Source organism: Leptopilina heterotoma, unplaced genomic scaffold, assembly GCF_015476425.1.
Source record: "Leptopilina heterotoma isolate Lh14 unplaced genomic scaffold, ASM1547642v1 Lhet_114, whole genome shotgun sequence".
Classification (NCBI taxonomy): Eukaryota; Metazoa; Arthropoda; class Insecta; order Hymenoptera; family Figitidae; genus Leptopilina; species Leptopilina heterotoma.
The window spans coordinates 7175255-7199501 of record NW_025110833.1 but is presented as its reverse complement, the minus strand read 5'-3'; the positions used below and the strand labels follow the sequence as shown (position 1 = coordinate 7199501).

At 21.7% G+C, this 24247-nt stretch overlaps 1 protein-coding gene across 4 annotated transcripts in view; it reads left to right on the top strand.

The window, feature by feature from the left end:
- The window catches only part of LOC122507886 (calpain-C), a 66775-nt gene that overhangs the window by 27985 nt on the left and 14543 nt on the right, over positions 1–24247 (top strand). For all 4 annotated transcript variants that reach the window (XM_043620888.1, XM_043620868.1, XM_043620877.1 and 1 more), the window contains 2 exons: positions 129–198; positions 17255–17537. In XM_043620888.1, coding sequence (XP_043476823.1) covers positions 129–198; positions 17255–17537 — 353 coding nt within the window. The remainder of the gene's footprint in view (positions 1–128; positions 199–17254; positions 17538–24247) is intronic.

Genomic DNA, 24247 nt, shown 5'->3' with positions numbered 1-24247 from the left:
GAAAAACAAAATTAAATTTTTGTAACAACCCTGTATTATTATAATTAATTTTAATTTTATTCTACTAGTTTCTATTTTGACTGAATTTTAAATCAATTTACTAAAAGAGATTTTTTTTGGTTTTTCAGGAATTATGCAATCGACCGATTTTTGTGAGCGATGCACCAACGCAATTCGACGTCATTCCTGGGAAAATGGGTAAACTTTGAATTTACTTGTTCAATTTGACTGAAAGATAAAATTTTTCAATAGCGTAACGCGATCGTACTCGATATATATACAGAAACTGATTTACGTGTTCTTTGAATTGATCTATTATATATGACCTGCCCGCATATATAAAACCTATTCAGAGCATCTTGATATCCATATGTGGTTTATTTCATGTGGGAAAAATTGCAAGTATTGGCTAATCATGAAACGAAAAAGAAATCACTATTACTATATAAGTGGGTGATTCTATTTTTTTTTGTAAAAATAACAAATAATAGTAATAACAATAATTTGAAATATTTTTTTTTGGGTACAGAAAATATTGTTATTTATGCAATTTTCTTTAAATTGAATATCACTGATGAAGGAATGTATTCTCTGTGTACGAAATCGAATCTTTAATTTTATATATCATTTTATTTTATTTATTTTTATTTATTTTATTATTGAAAATTTTATTGTGAAATTATGAACTTTTACTACATGTTATCAAGGAGAAAACATAAAAGAGAGGGGAAAAAGTGTAAGATGGCTGCAGAACGGGTCGTTCCGGTTTCCTCTTTTTTACACGCGGGAGCATTGGAGCAAGCGTGCTTCGCAAAATGCCTGCGATAGTGCGTAATGATACGACTTGGAAACTAGCCTTCAGCTCTTTCCTCAGTAGATACTCATCGTTCGTACAACGACCCATGATTAAGCCAAAAAAAATAAATAAATAAATAAAAACAAATAAGAAATAAATTAGAAAAAAAACATAGGAAAGTGTTAAAAATATCTTCTTTTGAATATCATTAATTTTTTTTATATTTATTTTCATTGCTTTCAATATAGAATTTAATTTTTTTTTCTTTCAAATTTTATTAAACATCTTCGAGGAATTTTAATTCGTTATTTTTAAATTCACGATTCTCTCTAAAGTCTAAACATTCTCGTTTTTGTATTCTGAGATTAAGAATATTTTTCTCTTCCTTTTGCTCAAATTTAATTTTTACTTTACGATCAGTAAAATATTCAGAGATTTTTATTTCAAGACAAACGTTATTAATTCTGGGCATATAAATAATTCTAGAAATAGATTTTTTTAATTCAAAAAATTATGATGAGATTGTAAAAAGTACAAGAAATTTCTTTTACGCTTTTTATGAAAACTTGCAATTTTTGCTGATAAAGAATTAAGTATTGCGGAATTGAAGAATAAAAGTTATTAATAGAATTTGATTATTAATTATTATTTATTAAATTTATTTTTAGTATTTAAAAATCGCAAATAGGGAAATTAACTCCATAATTTGATAAGTGTGTTTTAAATTCAAATTCGTTGAATAATTGCATTCGAGAAATATAACGTATATGAAATTGTATTATTTTGATATCAAGACAAGTGTATTGTACTGATTGACCACCGGAAACCATTGCTATAAACATTCGTTTACGTCTCGCGTCACGCATTACAATTTAATTATGATCCGTGCTTTTTTCGATTCAAAACATCACTAAAATTATTTTAAAAAAACTCCATTATTTTAAAAAAAATTCAAAGAAATTCTTCAAAAGAATTTAATTAGGATTTTCAAAAATTTTTAACAAAAAACAAAAAATTTTAACAAATTTTGATACTAATTTCAAATTTAACATCAGATTTTCAAAATTGAAAATAATTAAACTTTCTTGTACTACGAGGAAAATTGAATTTCGCAAAAATTATTTGATACCTAAAAATTAAAAATAATCTTCATTACGAAAATTTTAATTATTCTGAAGAATAAAAAAGGTAAAAAAATTATTATATATTCAACTTTCCGAACAAAGAATATAAATAATATTTTTTTAGAGAATTTCCACTACTTTTAATTCGCTAATTTTCAAAAAAGTTTCGAAAAAATCAATTATTTAACAAAATTTTTATACAATTCTTCACAATAATTCAATTACTTTCACTAATAATAAACACTTTTCATGAAAATTCAATTTAAAAAAAAAATGTTTTATTAAATTTTAAGCATGAATTTAATTATTTTCATAAATAATAAAATTCATCAAAGAATTTCAATTATTTTTATTACTATTTTAAATTAATAATCGAAAAATTCAGTTATTTCCACAAATAAATTTTTCTACAAGAATTCAATTATTTAAAATTTTAATCTAATAAAATTTGCATAATATAATATAATATAATTTTAGATTTTTTACCAAAGAGTCGAGACAATTTAATAAGTAAAGTATTTTCCAAAAGCACAAAAATAATGAAGCTAAATCCCATAAAAGAGAAGAAAAAATGTTGAATTTTAAAAAATTTGGATTTTTGAAATTTTTCGAATTTTTGATAATTTTAGATTTTTTACCAAAGACTCGAGACTATTAAATAAGTAAAGTATTTTCCAAAAGCACAAAAATAATAAAGCTTAATCCCATAAAAGAGAAGAAAAAATGTTGAATTTTAAGAAAATCGGATTTTTGAATTTTTTCGAATTTTTGATAATTTTAGATTTTTTTACCAAAGAGTCGAGACTATTAAATAAGTAAAGTATTTTCCAAAAGCACAAAAATAATGAAGCTTAATCCCATAAAAGAGAAGAAAAAATGTTGAATTTTAAGAAAATCGAATTTTTGAATTTTTTCGAATTTTTGATAATTTAAATTTTTTACCAAAGAGTCGAGACAATTTAATAAGTAAGGTATTTTCCCAAAGCACAAAAATAATGAAGCTAAATCCCATAAAAGAGAAGAAAAAATGTTGAATTTTAAGAAAATCGAATTTTTGAATTTTTTCGAATTTTTGATAATTTAAATTTTTTACCAAAGAGTCGAGACTATTAAATAAGTAAAGTATTTTCCAAAAGCACAAAAATATTAAAGCTTAATCCCATAAAAGAGAAGAAAAAATGTTGAATTTTAAGAAAATCGGATTTTTGAATTTTTTTGAATTTTTGATAATTTTAGATTTTTTACCAAAGAGTCGAGACTATTAAATAAGTAAAGTATTTTCCAAAAGCACAAAAATAATGAAGCTTAATCCCATAAAAGAGAAGAAAAAATGTTGAATTTTAAGAAAATCGAATTTTTGAATTTTTTCGAATTTTTGATAATTTAAATTTTTTACCAAAGAGTCGAGACAATTTAATAAGTAAAGTATTTTCCCAAAGCACAAAAATAATGAAGCTAAATCCCATAAAAGAGAAGAAAAAATGTTGAATTTTAAGAAAATCGGATTTTTGAATTTTTTCGAATTTTTGATAATTTTAGATTTTTTACCAAAGAGTCGAGACTTTTAAATAAGTAAAGTATTTTCCAAAAGCACAAAAATAATAAAGCTAAATCCCATAAAAGAGAGGAAAAAATGTTGAATTTTAAGAAAATCGGATTTTTGAATTTTTTTGAATTTTTGATAATTTTAGATTTTTTACCAAAGAGTCGAGACTATTAAATAAGTAAAGTATTTTCCAAAAGCACAAAAATAATGAAGCTTAATCCCATAAAAGAGAAGAAAAAATGTTGAATTTTAAGAAAATCGAATTTTTGAATTTTTTCGAATTTTTGATAATTTAAATTTTTTACCAAAGAGTCGAGACAATTTAATAAGTAAAGTATTTTCCCAAAGCACAAAAATAATGAAGCTAAATCCCATAAAAGAGAAGAAAAAATGTTGAATTTTAAGAAAATCGGATTTTTGAATTTTTTCGAATTTTTGATAATTTTAGATTTTTTACCAAAGAGTCGAGACTTTTAAATAAGTAAAGTATTTTCCAAAAGCACAAAAATAATAAAGCTAAATCCCATAAAAGAGAGGAAAAAATGTTGAATTTTAAGAAAATCGGATTTTTGAATTTTTTTGAATTTTTGATAATTTTAGATTTTTTACCAAAGAGTCGAGACTATTAAATAAGTAAAGTATTTTCCAAAAGCACAAAAATAATGAAGCTTAATCCCATAAAAGAGAAGAAAAAATGTTGAATTTGAAGAAAATCGGATTTTTGAATTTTTTCGAATTTTTGATAATTTTAGATTTTTTACCAAAGAGTCGAGACTATTAAATAAGTAAAGTATTTTCCAAAAGCACAAAAATAATAAAGCTTAATCCCATAAAAGAGAAGAAAAAATGTTGAATTTTAAGAAATTCGGATTTTTTAATTTTTTCGAATTTTTGATAATTTTAGATTTTTTACCAAAGAGTCGAGACAATTTAATAAGTAAAGTATGTTCCACATTAAAAAGTTTGACATTAAAAAATGAAAAATGCCAATACTTAACCCACAAAATTTAATTTTCAAAACAAACAAATGAATGCAGATAATTTGCTAACGTAAAGGAACTTACGATTATTATAATGTATATTATAAAGTATATTCTCGAATAAAATCGGAATTGATAGAAGTTTGATATTATAACAATTTCGATAAAGTGGAAAAATTAGACTTTGCGATTTTTATAGATAATATAATATCTGACTTGAAAATTTTCCCCTTATAATTTTAATAATTACTCTTTATAATGGAAATTAAGTATCACGCATGATACCGTGAGAAGCTTCTTCTTCTTCTCCTTCATTCAAACAATAGTTATTTCTATTAACTATTTTATCACCTTGAGGATCAAATATATTTTCTGCTTGGACAATGTGAAGGTTACAATTAAGCCTTCTTTTTTTTCTCTTTTTCGAAAAATCAAAAAATTCTCTTTTGTTCCTCTTCTGCGGTAAAAACAACTCATCCCTATAATGAAATTCATATTCTTATCTTTATTCCGCTATATAGTGAAATCTTTTCCGCAATTCTAGTATGTGTCTGTGTGTGTATGTGTTCATTATTTGATTGGGTTTTTTCGATTCTAATCTGATGAAACATAATTCAAAATATCTACCGTTAGACTATTGAGTATAGAAATCTACTGTATTAATCGTATAAATATATCGTTTTTTTTTCATTTTCAGAAAATGCTTTTGAAAAAGAAATCCGAAAATTGTAATATTTGATATTGATTGATGAAATTCTGGAGGTGACTAATGGAGAAAACATTCATCTTTTTACTATTTGCTGTAATCTTTTGTGTATACGAGGATAATCGAACGACAAACAGTGTGCTTTATATATACATACAATCTCTTTACGGTCGAGCGACCTCAAAATCGTCCGAACCCTGAAATCGACCTGCAACCTTTCGAGAACGTGGGAGAGAGAGAGCTCCTCGCGATCTTTTCTGCGGATATTCCTCATGGCTGTTTATAGACACGAGACAGAGAGAGCAAAAACCAAAAGTATAAAGCGCCAGTGTTTAGACACTTATTTGTGTTGGCGTTCGTTTATAGAAGCTTTTCTCAAACTTCCATTCTCAATCTTCATGAATATTGTTTCGTGAAACATTGTTCTTGCTAGGACATTCAATTTGAATACAAGAGAAATGTTCAGTGACCAATAGCGATCTTCTCAGAGAGATTGCACACGAGAGTCAAGATCATAATCAATGTCAATATATATGTCAATATATATAATATAAACGTGATCTAGAAACGGAGGTGATTCGATTACTTCAATTGCAAACTGAATTTTCATTATTATTCATGTTATTTCATTTTTATTGTTTTAGTAAATTTGAAATATTAAATTTCAAATATATTTGAAATAATAAATTTGATATACATGATTGCCAAAGGTCAGGGAAGTCAGGGAAAGTAGAATTGGTCAGGGAAAAGTCAGGGATTTTTATTAAAAGTAGTGGAAAAAATTAAATTTTTAGAATTCATAAAAAAATTCTGAATTTTTGTGATTTTTTGTTTGCATCATAAACTATGAAATTACTACGAAACCATCAAATTTTTCTATTTCTGACAATAATTTCTAATTAAATAACTTCATTGATAAATAGATAAACTTCAAAAGGAATTGCTTTGAAATTTTATAAAACTTCAATTTTTAATTAATTTAATTAGAAATTTAAAAAAACTTAGATTTTTGAAAAATTGGAATATTTCAAATTCTTCTGGAACTAGTTAAATTTTTTAATATAAATATATAATTAATTATTAAAAATAATGGATTTATAGAAGAATTTTAGTTAAAAACACTAAAAAAAATTTGCATTTTGGAGAAGTTACGAATAATTGCAATAATTCAATTATGTTCCAAGTTTAAAAAAATTCTCGTCAAAATTTTAATTATCTTTATAAATATTAAAATTCTTCTCCGAAATTGAATTATTTTCAAAAAATTTAATAAATTTCTCGGCAAAATTTCAATTATTTTCAAAAATACTCCTCAAATCGATGATTTTTAATATCTACTTTTTTAATAAAATTTTCTAAAAGAATTCAATTATTAAAAACAAATTTTGACAAAATTATACGAAAACATTTAATTATTTTCATAATCGATAAAAATATCAAAAGAAATCAATTATTTACAAAAAATTCAATTATTTTCAAATTTGTTATAAATTTCTTCGTAATAATTCCATTATTTTCATTAACAATACAATTTTTAACAGAGATTTAATTATTTTCGTAAATAATAAAATTCTTTTTAGAAATCCAATTATTTTCATAAATAATAAAACTCGTAGTAGAATTTTAATTATTTTCAAAAGTAATGTAATTCATCCAAAAAATTCAATTATGTTCAAAAGTTTATAAAAATTCTCTTAAAAAGTTCAATTATCTTTATAAATAATAAAATTCTTCTTCGAAATTCAATTATTTTCAAAAATTTTCCTGAAATTCTTTGTAACAATTCAATTTTTTTCAAAAGAATGTTAATCAAATTTTTGGTAGAAATTTAATTAATTAAAAAAATTTGTCAAAATTCAATTATTTTTAATGTCTACTATTTCAATAAAATTTCACAAAAGAATTTAATTATTTAAATTTAAAGAAATTTAAATAAAATTCGTCTTGAGAATTCAATTATTTTTAAAAGTAATGTAATTCTTCGCAAAAATTTAATTATGTTCAAAAGTTACAAAAAATTCTCGTCAAAATTTCAATTATCTTTAAAAATAATAAAATTCTTCTGTGAAATTAAATTATTTTCAAAAAATTTCCTCAATTCAATGATTTTTAATATCTACTATTTTAATTAAATTTTCCAAAAGAATTCAATTATTTAAAACAAACAATTATTTACAAATTTGGTATAAATTTCTTCGTACCTATTAATTCCAGTATTTTCATAAAATTTTAGGAATTTCAATTATTTTTAATTCAATTTTAATCGAATTTCTCAAAAAAATGTAATTATTCTTAAAAATTTTATGAAAATTCGTCAAAAGAATTTAATGATTTAAAAAATTATTTTTTTTTATTTATTGATAAAATTCTTTATGAGAATTCAATTTTGAGAAACATTAAATTATTCAATAAATTTCTTTGCAAAATTTCAATTATTTTCAAAAGTTTTCCTCAATTCAATGATTTTTAATATCTACTATTTTAATAAAATTTTCCAAAACAATTCAATTATTTAAAACAAATTTTGATTAAATTCTACGAAAACATTTAATTATTTTTATAAATAAATAAAAAATCACAGGAATTTTATTATTTTCAAATTTTTTTTATACATTTCTTCGTAATAATAAAATATGATTATTCTTAAAAATTTTATTAAAATTCGTCGAAAGAATTTAATAATTTAAAAATTTATTGATAAAATTCTAAATGAGAATTCAATTTTGAGGAACATTAAATTATTCAATGAATTATTTATTTTTCTATTTAATTGATTGTAAAATAAAGAAATAAATAAATAATTGAATTCTCCTAAAATTTGCTAATAAGTTTTGAATAAAAAATGGATTTCAGTTAAAATTTTAGATAATAATTGAACATTAAAATCATTACAGCGTAAATTTTTAGAAATAATTTAATTTTGAAAATTTTTTTTAATCTTTGGAAATCTGAATTTTTCATACTTGTAACTAATAATTCTGCGCAGAATTAATTTTTTTGAAAAAGTTTAACTGGATAATTATTTTTAAAAGTTATTGAATTTTAAAAGGTTGAATTTGAATCTTTTGAAGAATTTTAATTTCTGGGGAAAAATAATAATGATTAAATATTTATTTAAAAAAGAAGTTATTGTTTTCGAATAATTTTACATTTAGAGAAATTCGTAAATAAATGTAATAGAACATTTTTTTGAGTATCTAATAATTTTTAGAGTGAATCTGAATATTCTTTAATTTCAGGGAAAAAGTGAAAATTTTGTCTGGAAATCAGGGAAAAGTCAGGGAAAAATAAAATTTTATTTTTGTGGCAACTCTGACATAACTTTAAAGGTTTGATTGTTGTAACTTAAATTGTAAAGTGCAAGAAGTTAATTTCTATGTGTAAATTGAATTCACAGGATTTTCATGAAAATGCCAATTATAAAACGAAAGTCAAGTATTTGAGAAGGCAATCAAGTTTAAATAGTTGTCGCATTCTTAAATGCGTGACGTGCGACAAACGGATGTATATTCCGGACCTTTGCGCTTATAACGGAATCTTCCTGTGTCTTTATAATGACACCACACGTGAATCACATACTTGAAGAATGATGACACGTAATAATACATTATATTGCCCTCCTCCCCCCTGACTACTTTTGTTGTATTTCGCATGACCTAGATCAAACCAATTGCTTTATTAACATCATTCGAAACACGAAATTCTTCAATCTCACTCTGTTTTTACCTCAGGCTATGTCTGATGATCCGAAAAATATTTGCGTATATTCAATTTTTTTTCTTCCTTCACATAGGTCGCTCAGTGTATAAATTAAAACAATAATTTTCACTGCAAGAATAAATTTTTAATCGAATATTTTCTTATTCGTCGTGAAAAATATTTATTATTCAATTTTATTGAATTTAAAGAAATCTATTTAATTACACTGAATTTATTTATAATTTAATTTTATATTATCGCAAATATTTTCTTGTGTGGATTTTATTTGAAAGTCTAATTGACTCTTTGTGTCGGGACTTCGGGAGAAATTCAAGTGGAATAAAATGAAAAGAAAAAGGTATCTAGTGGATTTTATTGTAAATATCAGACAAATCTCTTTGAAGCGTAAACAAAACTCTTGGAATTCTTGCATTCCTCATTTGGAAAAGAATTTTTTTTCTTCTACTCTTATGAAACCAAGACCTTGACGCTTATTTTGCATTGCAAAAATTTCCTCCACTGTTCAGGAAGAGCAGAGACGTTTTTCTGATATTTTTTTCCCCCCACGTCCTGTGAAACACTTTTGTGACGCTTGATTAGCTCAAAGTCTTTTGAAGATTTTATCAAGTATTCGAGACACTGTCGAAATAGTGAAAGTGAATCAATTGATAATGAGAAATTGCAAAATGTGTTAAAAACAATCTTTAAGGTGTAAATTAGGGAGGAGTCGTGATTTTTATCAGAAACAATTTAGAATTTCAAAATTTAATCTTTCTGGAATAATTCATAGAAATTAGATTTATTTAATTAAAAAAAAATTCTTTAATGTATAAAAATTAATAAAAATTAATAAAAATTAAAAATTTTAAAAGAGTGAATTAAAATTGAAAATTATTAATTGGAATAATTAAAAATCAATTTAAAATTTAAATCTTTGTGGATAATTAATTTTCCATTAATATAAAATACAATGTAATTAAATGTGATTGTTGTTACGTTTTATAAGCATTTAATCAAGTGCTCTTCACAAATAGTTTCAATCAATCTTATTTAATCCCATAATCCCCCTCAGAGAAGGATTAAATGGTGAAAGTACGTTGTAAAGTCTTCTATTTAAGTACCAGGAAAGAATATATATTTATATATAGGGAGTGAAAAATATGGACAAAGATTATATATTTTATTATCGTTTCTATTTTTCTTCTTCGTTTTTTTTTGGTATTTTGTCAAAAAAAAAAAAAAAAAAAAAAAAAGTTTTCACGCAGCTTCTGGATATTGAAACTAATTAAATTGAACTCAAGTTCAGAACAAATTACAGCTACCTCTTTGATGATCTAAAATCTCATCTCATCTCATCTAAACTATTCTCTGACCGGAAACTCATCAAATGATGACTTTGCGAGTTTTGTTAGTAGCTGAATAATCATTGTACCAGATCACAAGTTAGAAAAAAACGAAACAATTTTTTTTAATCTGCCTTAGTGACGAAAAAAGAATTTTTTGTCCTCATTTTTTTTTATCGCTGTTAATTTTATTCAAATGGGTAGAAATAATTAGAAAAAAATTAATTTTTTGGATTTTATTTATTTTTACGTCGATTTTCACGAGTTTTATATAAAATTATAATTATGAATTTTTTTATTTTCAAATCTCAACTTCAATATTTGAATAATTTTAGAATCAAAATTAGAAGAAAATTACATTTTAATTCTAATTATTATTCTTTATTATTTACAAATATTTTTAATAGAATTTCTTGTAAAAATTCAATTATTTTCATTAATAATAAAATTGTTTTTAGGAATTCAATTATTTTCAATACAATTTTAATAAAATTTTAATTTTACAAAAGAATGGAAATATTTTTAAAAAATTTAATAAAATTCTTCGAATAAATTTAATTGTTTTCAAAAATTTTAAAAAACATTCTATAAGAATTCAATTATTTTCAATATTTCAATTAATTTTCTTCAAAAATTTAAATAAATTTATTTGCAAATATTCAATTATTCTTATTATAATAATATTCTTTTTAGAAATTCAATTCTTTTGTGAAATTCTACTAAAAATATAATTTCCCAAAAGAATTGAATTATTTCTAAAAAGTTTAATAAAATTTTGCGAATGAATTCAATTATTTTTACAGGAAATAAAATTTTTCGAAATAATTTCAGTAATTTTATAATTTTAAAATAAAATTTCACAAAAGAATGGAAATATTTTTAAAAAATTTAACAGAATTCTTCGAATGAATTTAAATACTTTCAACAATTTTTAAAAACATTCTATATAAAAAATCGATTATTTCCAATATTTCAATTAATTTTCTTCAAAAATTTAAATAAAATTAGTTGCAAATATTCAATTATTTATTATTCTTATTAATAATAAAATTCTTTTTAGAAATTCAAATATTATCAATATACAATTTTAATAGATTTTTACAAATGAATTGAATTATTTTTAAAAAACTTTACTAAAATTTTGCGAATGATTTCAATTATTTTTACAAGAAATAAAATTTTTTGATTAAGAATTTAAGTAACTTTAATATAATTTTAATAAAATTTCACAAATGAAAAAAAATTCAAGTATTTTTAAAAGTTTTTTAAAAATTCTTTGAATAAATTTAATTATTTTCAAAAATTTTAATATAATTCTTCGCAAGAATTCAATTATTTTCATAAATAATAACAATTTTCAGCAGAATTCCATTATTTTTAAAAAATTGTAATTTTAAAAATTCTATTATTTTCAACAAAATTTTAATAAAATTTCACGAACGTATTTTCAATTATTTTCTATAATTTTAATAAATCCTTCGAAACAATTAAAATATTTTTTTTAATAGTAAAATCCTTGCAAAAAATTCAATTATTTTCAATAAAACTTATCGAAATAATCCAATTTTATTTCTTAATTCGTTATAAAATTTTTCAAAAGAATTCAATTATTTTCTAAAATTTTAATAAATTCTTTGAATAAAAAATTATTATTTTTTAATATCTTTCCAAAAATTCAATTATTTTCAAACAAATTTAACGAAAGAGTTCAATTATTTCCAAACAAATTTCACGAAAGAATTCAATTTTTTTCTTAATTCGTTATAAAATTTTTGCAAAAATTCAATTATTTAAAAAAAAATATCACGAATGAATTCAATTTTTTTCTTCATTCGATATAAAATATTTCCAAAGAATTCAATTATTGTCTAAATGTATAAATCCTTCGAATAAAAAAATTATTATTTTTATAAATAGTAAAATTATATGCATAACTTCAGTTATTTTTAATTCAATTTTAATAAAATTTCAAGTAAAAATTCAATTTTAAAAAAAAATTTTAATAATTTTTTTCAAAAAAATTTTATTATTTTAAAAAATTTTTGTAATTCTTCGAGACAATTCAATTATTTTCAAAATTTTCAATTAAAATTATTAAAAAAAACTTAAAAAAATTCTTCAAAGAAATTAATTATTTACAAAAGCTCTAATAAAATTCTTGAAAAAAATTTAATTAGGATTTTCAAAAATTTAAAAATAAAATTTTTCAAAGGAATTCAATTATTGAGTCTCCAATTATTCTTAAATTTTTTAATAAAATTCTTTGCAAAAATTCATTTAAATACATTATTAATTTTAAAATTAAAAATATTTTAAAAGAAAAATTATTTTAAAATTTAGGAAACAAAAAAGCAAACAAAAGTAAAAAAATTTTTTAATTTTTATGGAAAGAAAAGTTATTTAAAAAAAAAATTCACTTATAATATCGTAAAATTATGGTAAATAAAATATTGTCTAAATAATGTTAAAAGTAACTTTTTTTATGGTTTAGAATGTGAAATTAAATTTACAAATTAAATAATTAATTTTAATGTCATCACAATATTTTGTATTGAATTTGAAAAAAATGTGTTAAGCAGAAAATAAAATTTTTCTACTATATAAATTTTTATTCTTATATTTTTTATCGTATATTTTATTTTTTATTTATATTAAACACTTTGAAAAATTATTCTTTATAAAAGAATTTATAAAAATATTGTTTTGAAAAATTTTTTTAAATTTTTGATCATAAATTTTGAGAATTTTATCTGAAAAATCTAATTTTTGAAAAACAATGGATGATTAATTATCGTTTTGTTATTGTTAACAATAAGATTAAATTATAATATAATTATCTATTATATTATTATATTTATAACTAATTAAAAGTTTAAAATTATCCAAAAGGAAAAAAAATTGTAACTTTTAATTTTTCTAAGAAACTTTTTTTCTCTAATTCTCCTAATTATTCAATGACATTTTAATTGTTTCCAATGAAATTAGAATAGAATGGAACACATTTAATTGTTAAATTTGAGAAAAAAAAGATTCATTAAATTCAACATAATGGTTCAATTTTTTTTTTCTTTCTTTTTTATCGTGTATATATTTTTTTTTTTTTTGACGTGTATATAAGATGTGATATGCCGTGAGAAAAACGGTAAAACAAGGAAGCATGAAAAAAAACTGTTTTGTAATTCGAAACGATCTTTTATATTATACTCGTGTACACATGTATACTTTCGATTTCGAAGGTCTAATCGTAATTCGCGTATCAATAGCTTTAGTAGTAATTTTTCGAGTAGCTTTTTATATATAATTTATACAAGATCGTGAGCATTGGGGACTATTTAAAGAGAGAAACGACAGGGACTTGTTCAAGTGGCAATAAGCATTAATGAAGGAAGGTCGGAAAATTGATATGCGGGATAAATTACTAATCTATAGGATTAACGTTGTTCCTTGTTGAAGGTGGTAATTACTTAGAAAGCAGTTCAAAACCCGTGTGTTTACTGGTCAGTAAACTCTTGCGAACTTCTCTATAAACGAGATTTATCATATTTTTTTCATACATTAAAAACTCAAGCCGTCAGTGGTATTTTTATTTTCAAACATGAATGTATATAATTATTTTACCGGCTCACTTCTGCAATGGGGAAAATTAAATATATGTTAATTATTACTAATTTTTCTCTGTTAATCTAATCTTATTGTTTGCGTAATTATTTTTATTTCTTTTTAATTTTCAGTTTCCAAATTGTTGAAATTTTATTTACTTCTATTTACTTCTATTTACTTAAGAAAAATTTTACTCAAGGAAAATTTTATTTTTCTCTACTACTATAATTATTAGTTTACTCAGGGTTGCCACGCAACCTGGAAAATCTGTAAATGTCAGGGAATTTTATAAACCTTGAAAAAACCTGCAAAAGTCAGAGAAAATTTTAATCGAAATCCAGGAAAATTGTCGTTTTCTAAAGTTATTGTGTGTATTCTTTAAATCTGATTTTACATAAACGTTTCAAAATTAATTGAATTTTAAAAGAGTTGCTTTTACAATTTTCATAAAGATTAACTTCAAAAGGTTTTAATGGGAAATTTGGTAAAATCTCAATTTTGAATGAATTTAAATAGAAAATTTTAAAGAACGTAGATTTTTGAAAAGTTTTAATAATCCGAATTCTTCTGAACTTATAGTTAAATTTTTTAATATAGATTTTTAATTGATTTTTAACAATAATGGATTTATAGAAGAATTTTAGTTAAAAACACTAAAAGAAATTGAATTTTGAAGCAATTACAAATTATTGAAGAAATTCAATTATTTCCAAAAAATTTAATAAATTTCTTGGCAGAATTTTAATTATTTTCAAAAGTCTAAAAAAAATTCTTGGCAAAATTTCAATTGTTTTCAAAAACTTTCCTCAATTCAATGATTTTTAAATTTTAATATCTACTTCTTTAATAAAATTTCCTAAAAGAATACAATTATTTAAAACAATTTTTAATAAAATTCTACGCTAACAATTTAATTATTTTCATAAATAATAAAAATTGCACAGGAATTTAATTATTTACAAATTATTTTCATAACTTATTATTCGCAATTATCTTCATAAATAATAACATTTTTTTTACAGGAATTCAATTATTTTTATAAATAATAAAACTCATCGCACAATTTCAATTATTTTAAATTCAATTTTAATCGAATTCCTCGAAAAATGTAAATATTCTTAAAAATTTTATTCAAATTCATAAAAAAGAAGTTCAATTATTTTACAAATCTTTGCTAAAATTTATTTATTAGATTTTAAGTATTATTTTCAATACATTTTTAATTAAATTTCTTCATAGAATTAAATTATTTTAAAAAATTTTAATCAAATTCTTTGTAGAAATTTAATTAATTTCAAAAAATTGGCAAAATTCAATTAGTTTCAATGTCTACTATTTCCATAAAATTTCACAAAAGAATTCAATTATTTAAAAAGAAATTTCAATAAAATTCGTCTAAAGAATTCAATTATTTTCAAAAGTAATGTGATTCTTCACAAAAATTCAATTATGTTCAAAAGTTTAAAAAAATTCTCGTCCAAATTTCAATTATCTTTATAAATAATAAAATTCCTCTTCGAAATTCAATTATTTCCAAAAAATTTAATAAATTTCTTGGCAGAATTTCAATTATTTTCATAAATAATAAAACCCATCGCAGAATTTCAATTATTTTTAATTTAATTTTAATCGAATTCCTCGAAAAAATGTAATTATTCTTAAAAAATTTATTGAAATTCGTCGAAAGAATTCAATGATTTAAAAATTCTTTATGAGAATTCAGTTTTGAGAAACATTTAATTATTCAATAAATTATTTATTAAATAAAATTTTCCAAAAGAATTCCATTATTTAAAAAAAATTTTGATAAAATTCTACTAAAACACTAAATTATTTTTATAAATAATAATAATATCACAGGAATTCAATTATTTACAAAGAATTCAATTATTTACCAATTTGTTACAAATTTCTTCGTACCTAATAATTCCATTATTTTCATAAAATTTTAGGAATTTCAATTATTTTTAATTCAATTTAAATCACATTCCTCGAAAAAATGTAAATATTATTAAAAATGTTATTAAAGTTCGTCGCAAGAATTTAATGGTTTAAAAATTTATTGATAAAATTTTTTATGAGAATTCAATTTTGAGAAACAATAATTAAATTATTCAATAAATTTCTTGGCAAAATTTCAATTATTTTCAAAAATTTTTTCTCAATTCAATGATTTTCAATATTTACTATTTTAATAAACTTTTTCTAAAGAATTAAATTATTTAAAACAAATTTTGATAAAATTCTACAAAGACATTTAATTATTTTCGAAAAATAAATAAAAAATCACAGGAATTCAATTATTTTCAAATTTGTTATAATAAATTTCTTCATAATAATTCCAAGATTTTCATAAATAATAAAACAATTTCAATTATTTTTAATTCAATTTTAATATAATTCCTCGAAAAAATTTAATTATTTTTAAGAATAAAAATTTTAAATTTTTATTTTTATTTTAAATTCGTCGAAAAAATTTAATGATTTAAAAATTTATTGATAAAATTCTTAAGGAGAATTCAATTTTGAGAAACATTCAATTATTCAATAAATTATTTATTTTTCTTTTTAATTGATTGTAAAATAAAGAAAGAAATAAATAAATAATTGAATTCTCGTAGAATTTTCTAATAAATATTGATTAAAAAATAAATTTCAGTTAAAATTTTCGATAATAATTGAACATTAAAAGCATTACAGCGTAAATTTTTAGAAATAATTTAATTTTGAAAAGGTTTCAAATTAATATCTTTAAGAAACTGAATTTTTCATACTTTTAACTAACAATTCTGAAGAATTAATTTTTTTAAAAAAGTTTAACTGAATTTTTTGAAAAATTATTTCTTGTTTTTATTTTCTAATATATTATTAATTGAAGAATTTCCGAATAAATGAAATTTCGTGTAAAATTATATTGTAAACAAAAGGATTTGAAAATTCTCAAAGAACTTTTTCAGAAATTGATTTAAAGAAGAATTTTAGTTAAAAATTGTAGAAATTAATAATTGAATTGATGAAAATAATTTTGAAGACTCGGCGTGTTCGATATCTTCATATTGTATAATAATATTCTTAAAAGTTATTGAATTTTAAAAGGTTTGAATTTGAATCTTTTGAAGAATTTTAATTCCTATGGGAAAATAATAATGATTAAATATTTATTTAAAAATTAAGTTATTGACGTTTTCGAATAATTTAACGAATTTTTTATTAATTAATTTTTTTTTATTAATTTTTTATTTTTTTTTTATTTATTTTTTTTTAATTTATCAAAATCGTAATTTAGTTTGCAAAACAAAAATAATAAAATATTTATATTTTGTTGTTAAATATTCGAAAGATGGGAAAAAATAGGAAAAATCTATTTTTACAGTAATTAATTTACTTTATTGTTAAATAATAATTTAATTTTCTCTTTCTTCTCAACATTCATTGGTACTAATGAGAATTTTTTTTCCAGGTGACAAATGGCTGGTCTCGTGCCTAGGAGTTCTTCATCTTAGTAAAGGTCTTTTTTATCGCGTGGTACCGGCAGATCAAGGCTTTGGTAACAGTGGCGAACCATCGGGATCACCGACATCGGAATACGCTGGTGTTTTCCGCTTTAGACTTTGGTGGTGCGGCGCCTGGGTCGAGGTCCTCGTCGATGACCGACTTCCTGCCGTTCATGGACGTCTGGCCTTCGTTCAAAGTCGTCACAGCGATCAGTTCTGGCCGGCTCTTCTGGAGAAAGCTTACGCAAAGTGAGACGATTATTTTCATCCTTTACCTTTCCATATTTAATTCAAGGTGACGTTCGAAATTTCAAGCTCAAGGTTATTTCATTGATTTTATTCGCTTGAGTTTGATTTGAAAAAAATGGGGTTACCATTTTTCAATTTGGATGACGAATTCATTCAATTTTTGAGGAATTATTTTATTGGTGGAAAAATTTAATTAACTTGTTAGTTATAATTATAATTATTAAGTCAATTGTAATAATGAAGTTAATTGTAGTTAATAATTAATTATAGTTAATTTTTGTTGTTGTTATTGGTTCTTAATAATTGTTAATTATTTTTCGATCGCAATCGAAAATCGTTAACGAAATTCGAGAGATATTTTTGAAAGTTGAAGAGAAGAGGTTTCTTTAGAAAGCGTAGGTGTTGATTGAATACGTCCTCGAGAATCAGTGAATCGAACGAGTTTAATCAAAGCAAGTGGTATCGAGAGGCGTTCTCCAGATGGTCATTCTAGATCGTTTACATGATCGCAACCAGTGAACTTTGTAATCTTTACAGAGACCCACGTGATCTTTGATCCTGTATCACTGATTTGTATAGCGACTACCCAATGATTCTATGTCTATAAACATTCTTCCGATTCTGTATTTGCGAAATTTTTCGTACACAATTTTTTCTCTTAATTATTTTAATTAATAATTGTTAATATAATTTTTTATTATTATTTTTATTATTATTATTATTATTATTATTATTATTATTATTATTATGCAAATAATAAAAAAATTATGCAAAAAATAATTTTTGTTTTATAACAACTTCAATTTTTAAATAATCTCAGATTTACAAATTTAAAAAAAAATTAATTAGTTAAATAGAATCTCAGTTGAATACATTTTTTTTTACTTATTTCCTCATTTTTTTCGGAAATGTAAAATAAATTGTGATCGTATCTTGACAATAATAAGGAATTCTCTTTATGCGACCACTATGTTCATGAAAAGCGAAAGAAAAGATATTTATTACATTTTTTTTATATTGTTTTCTATACGGATTTTCTCTGAAAAATTTCTCAGGTTTGTTAATTGACTCTCTGTTTCATTGGTTGTGTAACAAAATGATTAAACAAATTTTGATTCAACTCAACGGATGTTAGATTTTCTTTAGTGATTAAAAGTATGATCTTTTGATTTTACTCAACTTCTTCTTTTACTCTCATTTTATTTACTTTCTTTTTATAGGCTTTTTACTATTTACCCTCTTTTATTCGTCTTTATATCTTTCTTTGAAGGAAAGTCGCGCAGAGAAGACTGCCATCTCACTGAGATGGTGTACGTCCTTGCCGAACAAGTAACGGTGGATTATGAGAAGTAAAGAGAGAAAAAAAAAATTCATGGAGAGGAGGAGAAAGAGGTCATCTAAAGAAAGAAGGCGAGAGAAAAAGGCAATCCTTCTTCTGTGCTTCTCGTATACTCTCTTCTTTTTTTTATTCTTCTTGTTTTAAATCCTTTTTTCATTCCGATATATAGTAAAATACTAATGTAATGCCTCCGATGCAATCGCGATTACTGCTTCGTAATTCACCTGCGCGACTGTGGTAATGTCCGCTTTTATTTTTCGACTTTTTCGCCACTGAGAAATGCAATTCATTTATTTTTGTCTTTGAAAAAAAAAGCTTTGAAAAATTCTCTTAGAATCCCGAAACAGAAGTTTTCTCTTTTTGAAAATCAATTTCGAATAGTGGGGCTCGAACTAGGTCCTTAAAGTCTGAAAAAATTGCGTAACTTTGCTTGGAGTTTGTGAAAGTCAGTTTTTTTGAAAAAAGGTCCGTAAAGTCCGTAATTTGATTGAAAAAGAATGAAAAGTTCGTAAATTGCACAATATAATTTGGATAATTTTAGAGACATTACAAATGATTGCAGAAATTTAATTATTTTCAAAAGAAATAAAATTCTTTGCAAAAATTCAATTATGTTCAAAAACTTTTAAAAATTCTCTTAAAAATTTCAATGATCTTTAGAAATAATTCAATTCTTTTCTAAAATTCAATTATTTTCAAAAATTTTAATAAATTTCTTGGCAAAATTTCAATTATTTTCAAAAACTTTCCTCAATTAAATGATTTTCAATATCTACTATTAAAAAAAAAAATTTCCCAAAGAATTCAATTATTTAAAACAAATTTTTATAAAATTCTACGAAAACATTTAATTATTTTCATAAATAATAAAAATATCACAGGAATTCAATTATTTTTAAATTATTTTCATAAACTATTATTCAATTATTTTCATAAATAATTAAATTTTTACGGGGATTCAATTATTTTCATAAACAATCAAATTCTTTGTAATAGTTCAATTTGTTTCAAAATAATTTTTAAAAAATTCTTCGTAGAAATTTAATTAATTTCAAAAAGTTGTCAAAATTCGATTATTTTCAAATTTTCAATGTCTACTATTTTAATAAAATTTCACAAAAGAATTCAATTATTAAAAAAGAAATTTTAATAAAATTCCTCTCAAGAATTCAATTATTTTCAAAAGTAATGTAATTTATCGCAAAAATTCAATTATGATCAAAAGTTTAAAAAAATTTTCGTCAAAATTAAATTTTGATAAAAAAATTCTACGAAAACATTTAATTATTTTTATAAATAATAAAAATTTCACAGGAATTCTATATATTATTTACCAATTTTTTTATAAATTTTTTTCGCAATCATTCAATTATTTTCATAAATAATAAAATTTTTACAAGGATTCAATTATTTTCTTAAATAATAAAATTCTTCTTAGGGATTAAATTGTTTTCATAAATAATAAATCTCATTGCAGAATTTCAATTAGTTTTAATACAATTTTAATCAAATTCCACGAAAAATGTAATTATTTAAAAAAATTTTTTGAAAATTCGTCAAAATAATCAATTTAAAAAAATTTATTGATGAAATTCTTTATGAGAACTCAATTTTAAGAAACATGCAAATATCAAAAAAATTGTTTTTCTCTGTATTTAAATAATTGAATTCTGGTAGAACTTTCTAAAAAAAATTTATTTAAAAATGGATTTCAGTTATAATTTTAGATTATAATTGAATATTAAAAGCATTAGAACGTTAATTTTTAGAAATAATTGAATTTTCAAAAGGTTTCAAATTAAAATCTTTGTAAATTTGAACTTTTTATACTTTTAATTAAGAATTCTGTAGAATTAATTTTTTTTGAGAAAGTTTAAAATTAAAATTTGAGATTATAATTGAATTTTTAAAGCATTAGAGCGTTAATTTTGAGAAATAATTGGATTTGAAAAGGTTTCCGATAAAAAAAAGAAAAATTTAATTTGGTAAAGTTTTAAATTATTGCAGAAATTCAATTATTTTCAAGAGTAATATTATTCTTTGCAATAATTAAATATTGTTCAAAAATAATAAAATTCTTCTTAGGGATTAAATTATTTTCACAAATAAAAATAATAAAACTTGGCGCAGTATTTCAATTATTATTAATATAATTTTAATCAGATTTCTCGAAAAATGTAATTATTCTTGAAATTTTTATTAAAATTCGTCGATAGAATTCAATTATTTAAAAATTTGTTGATCAAATTCTTTATAGGAACTGAATTTTAAGAAACATTCAATTATTCAATAAATTATTTACTTTTGTATTAAAGTAATTGAATTCCAGTAGAATTTTCTAATAAAAATTTATTTAAAAATTAATTTCAGTTAAAATTTTATAGATAATAATTAAATTGATAATGATTTTATCACTTGGTAATTTTTAATTATTATAAAACATGAAGAAATCGATCACTCGGAGTTATCGATATCTTCATGTTTTATAGTTATGAAAAATTTAATTTATAATTTAAAGTAAAATGTTCTCTTATTTGACTCGGACTGGTTATATTTTTGTCAGTAATTGGCCCGTAATTTTTCATTTTTGGTCCGTAAAGTCCGTAATTTTAAATACTTTTATTAGTTCGAGCCCTGGAATAGTTAAAAAAAAGTGGATAAAAAGAGTTTGAAAAAAAAGTTTCAAATAGTTCTCAAATTAAACATTTACGAAATTTCTTGTTAAAATTTCTTGAAACTTAACTAAGTTTAAAAAAATGCAATGGGGATAAATAAAAGTTTCGTATGTGCGTTGTATAATAATGAATATATAAGCAATTGTACTTTCTATATTGTATACATTTTTGCTTTCGCAAGGAAACCTATAAAGACATTCGTACAAAGGAAAAATTTGCAGTTATCTTTTTCACTCTAGGCATCACTTGCAAAGAATTGGGTATTGTTACAATTTTTTCTGCGAACAGCAATAGTCCCCCCTAAAACAAGAGATAAGAATTCTCGTAAAAGTTTACGGAATACATTTTCCCAAATGTGCGCAATACTCACTTTATATATACGCATTTCCAGTTTTCGAGGAGTAGTCACATTTAATCTCACGAGAGTGGTTACTGCCGTGAGTATTTTCTCAAGGAAGACAAGTTGATCCTCAAATGAAAGAGACTTGAACGCTTAACATCATGTTCCAATCATTTTTTTTTTCTTTTAGTTTCAAATTTTGAACGATTTTAGAATTAGGAAAATTTTCTCTCCTGAATTAATTGAATTTAATTAATATTACTAAATATATTTTCGTATATTTAATATTATTTATTTATTATTTTAATTAATTGATTTATTTTTAATATTATTATTTACTATATTAATAGATAATAATTGAATATTAATTTATTGTGTCAAAAAGACTAATTTAAATTAAAATTTTGTGTAACAAATTTTCTAGTTATCGACGTGGAGGAAATAATGTGAAATACGACTCAATTGTTATTTAAGTGGAAGAGGACATTTATTGGCGAAAAAAGAAAAGCGACAAATGCAATAAGGAGCTTCCATATAAAGCTGAACAGAATGCACATAGATACTCTACTTTCATGAAAACAGAGACATACCAGGAAGTGGAACATCAAGAATGTAAGATATACAAACGGACACAAAGGCACATTTTTTATAATGTCTTCTTGTGGAAAGTCCATAACTTTTGTGACGGACAAGACAAAATCTTGAAACATTGAATATTCCAAGCATTGTCCCAAATGCACTTTTTAATGGTAAAACCGTGTATTGAAAAACAATTTAAACGGGGCACCAAAAAAATATGTATAAGTGAAAAGAGAGACAGAGAGCAAGAGGCAGTATTTGCATTTTTATAAATGCATTAAAGTAACTTCCAATTTAATTTAATTTCAAGCCTTTAAGCTTCTGTGAAAGGAGAAAAAAAGCGAAGAAACAATGAAGAAGGAAAAAAAAAGAAGGAAACAGAAAAAAAAATTATAGATTTAATTAAATTATTATTTATTAGAAATGAGTTATTAAATTAGGACTATTAAAACTTTTCTAAGATAGTAAAAAAAAACTATTCGAATAGAATCATAATCTCTATCTCTATAATAAAATTCGTTACATTCTGATAGTCTGTTCAAAGTTTTTATTTGGATTTTGTTTACTAACTTTTTTTAAAATAATTTTTCTTCTTAAATTTAAAAAAGCTTTAAATTTTAAAATTAATGCAAATGAATGAAAATCACATTGAATTCTTATGGAAAATTTTATCAAAATTTGTGAAAATTGAATTGTTTCTAAGAATTTTCTTAAAAACTTTTGAAAATAATTAAATTTCAAGAAATTTAACTGAAAATGTTCTGAAATTTATAATTAAATTCCTCCTGAGAATTTTATCAAATTTCTTTTTTTTTAATTGAATTCATCCAAAGAATTTTATTGAATTTTGCGAAATTTTATTAAAATTGTGTTAAAATTACAAAAAATTTTATCAACATTTTAGAGAGTTATTAGATTTTGTTTTTTGAGTAATTTAAAAAATTTTTTGAAAAATAATGGAATTCCTTTAAAGAATTTTAGTATTTATAAGAATAATTGAATTCTTGTGAAAATTTATAATGTAATTTTTTAAATAATTGAATTTTTTTATGAAGTTTTCTTGAAATTGTACCTATTAAAATTATACTTAAATTTCATTTAAATTTTTGAAAATAATTGAATTCATTAGAAAAAGTTTATTAAAAAAATGTTAAAAATAATTTAATTTCTCCGAAGAATTTTACAATTTTACAATTTTACAATTTTTATACAAATTCTTATCAATATTTTTTGTAATTAACTGAATTCTTTCGGGAAATTTAATTGAAATTTTATTGGAAATAATTGAAATATTCTGCGAAGCTTTTGAAAATAATAAAATAAAAATACTAAAAAACTAATAAAATTTGTTAATTTTTATTTGTTTCGAAGAAAATTTTAATTCTTTTGAGGAATTTAATTAAAATTGTACCGCAAATAATTTAATTATTCTAATGAATTTTATAAAAAAAATTTTTTAAAATAATTGAATTTATCCAAAGAATTTTATCAAAATTTTTTTTAAAAATAATTGAATTTATCCAAAGAATTTTATTAAAAATTTTATTAGTAATTGAATTTTGTGGAATTTTATTAAAATTCTGTTACAAATTAGAAAAAATTTTATCAAAATATTAGAAAATTATGAAATTTTTTTGAGTAATTTTCTTAAATTTTTTAAAAATAATGGAATACTTTCAAAGAATTTTATTATCTATAATAAAAATTGAATTCTTGCGAAAATTTATAATGAAAATTTTTAAATAATTGAATTCTTTTATGAAGCTTTCTTAAAATT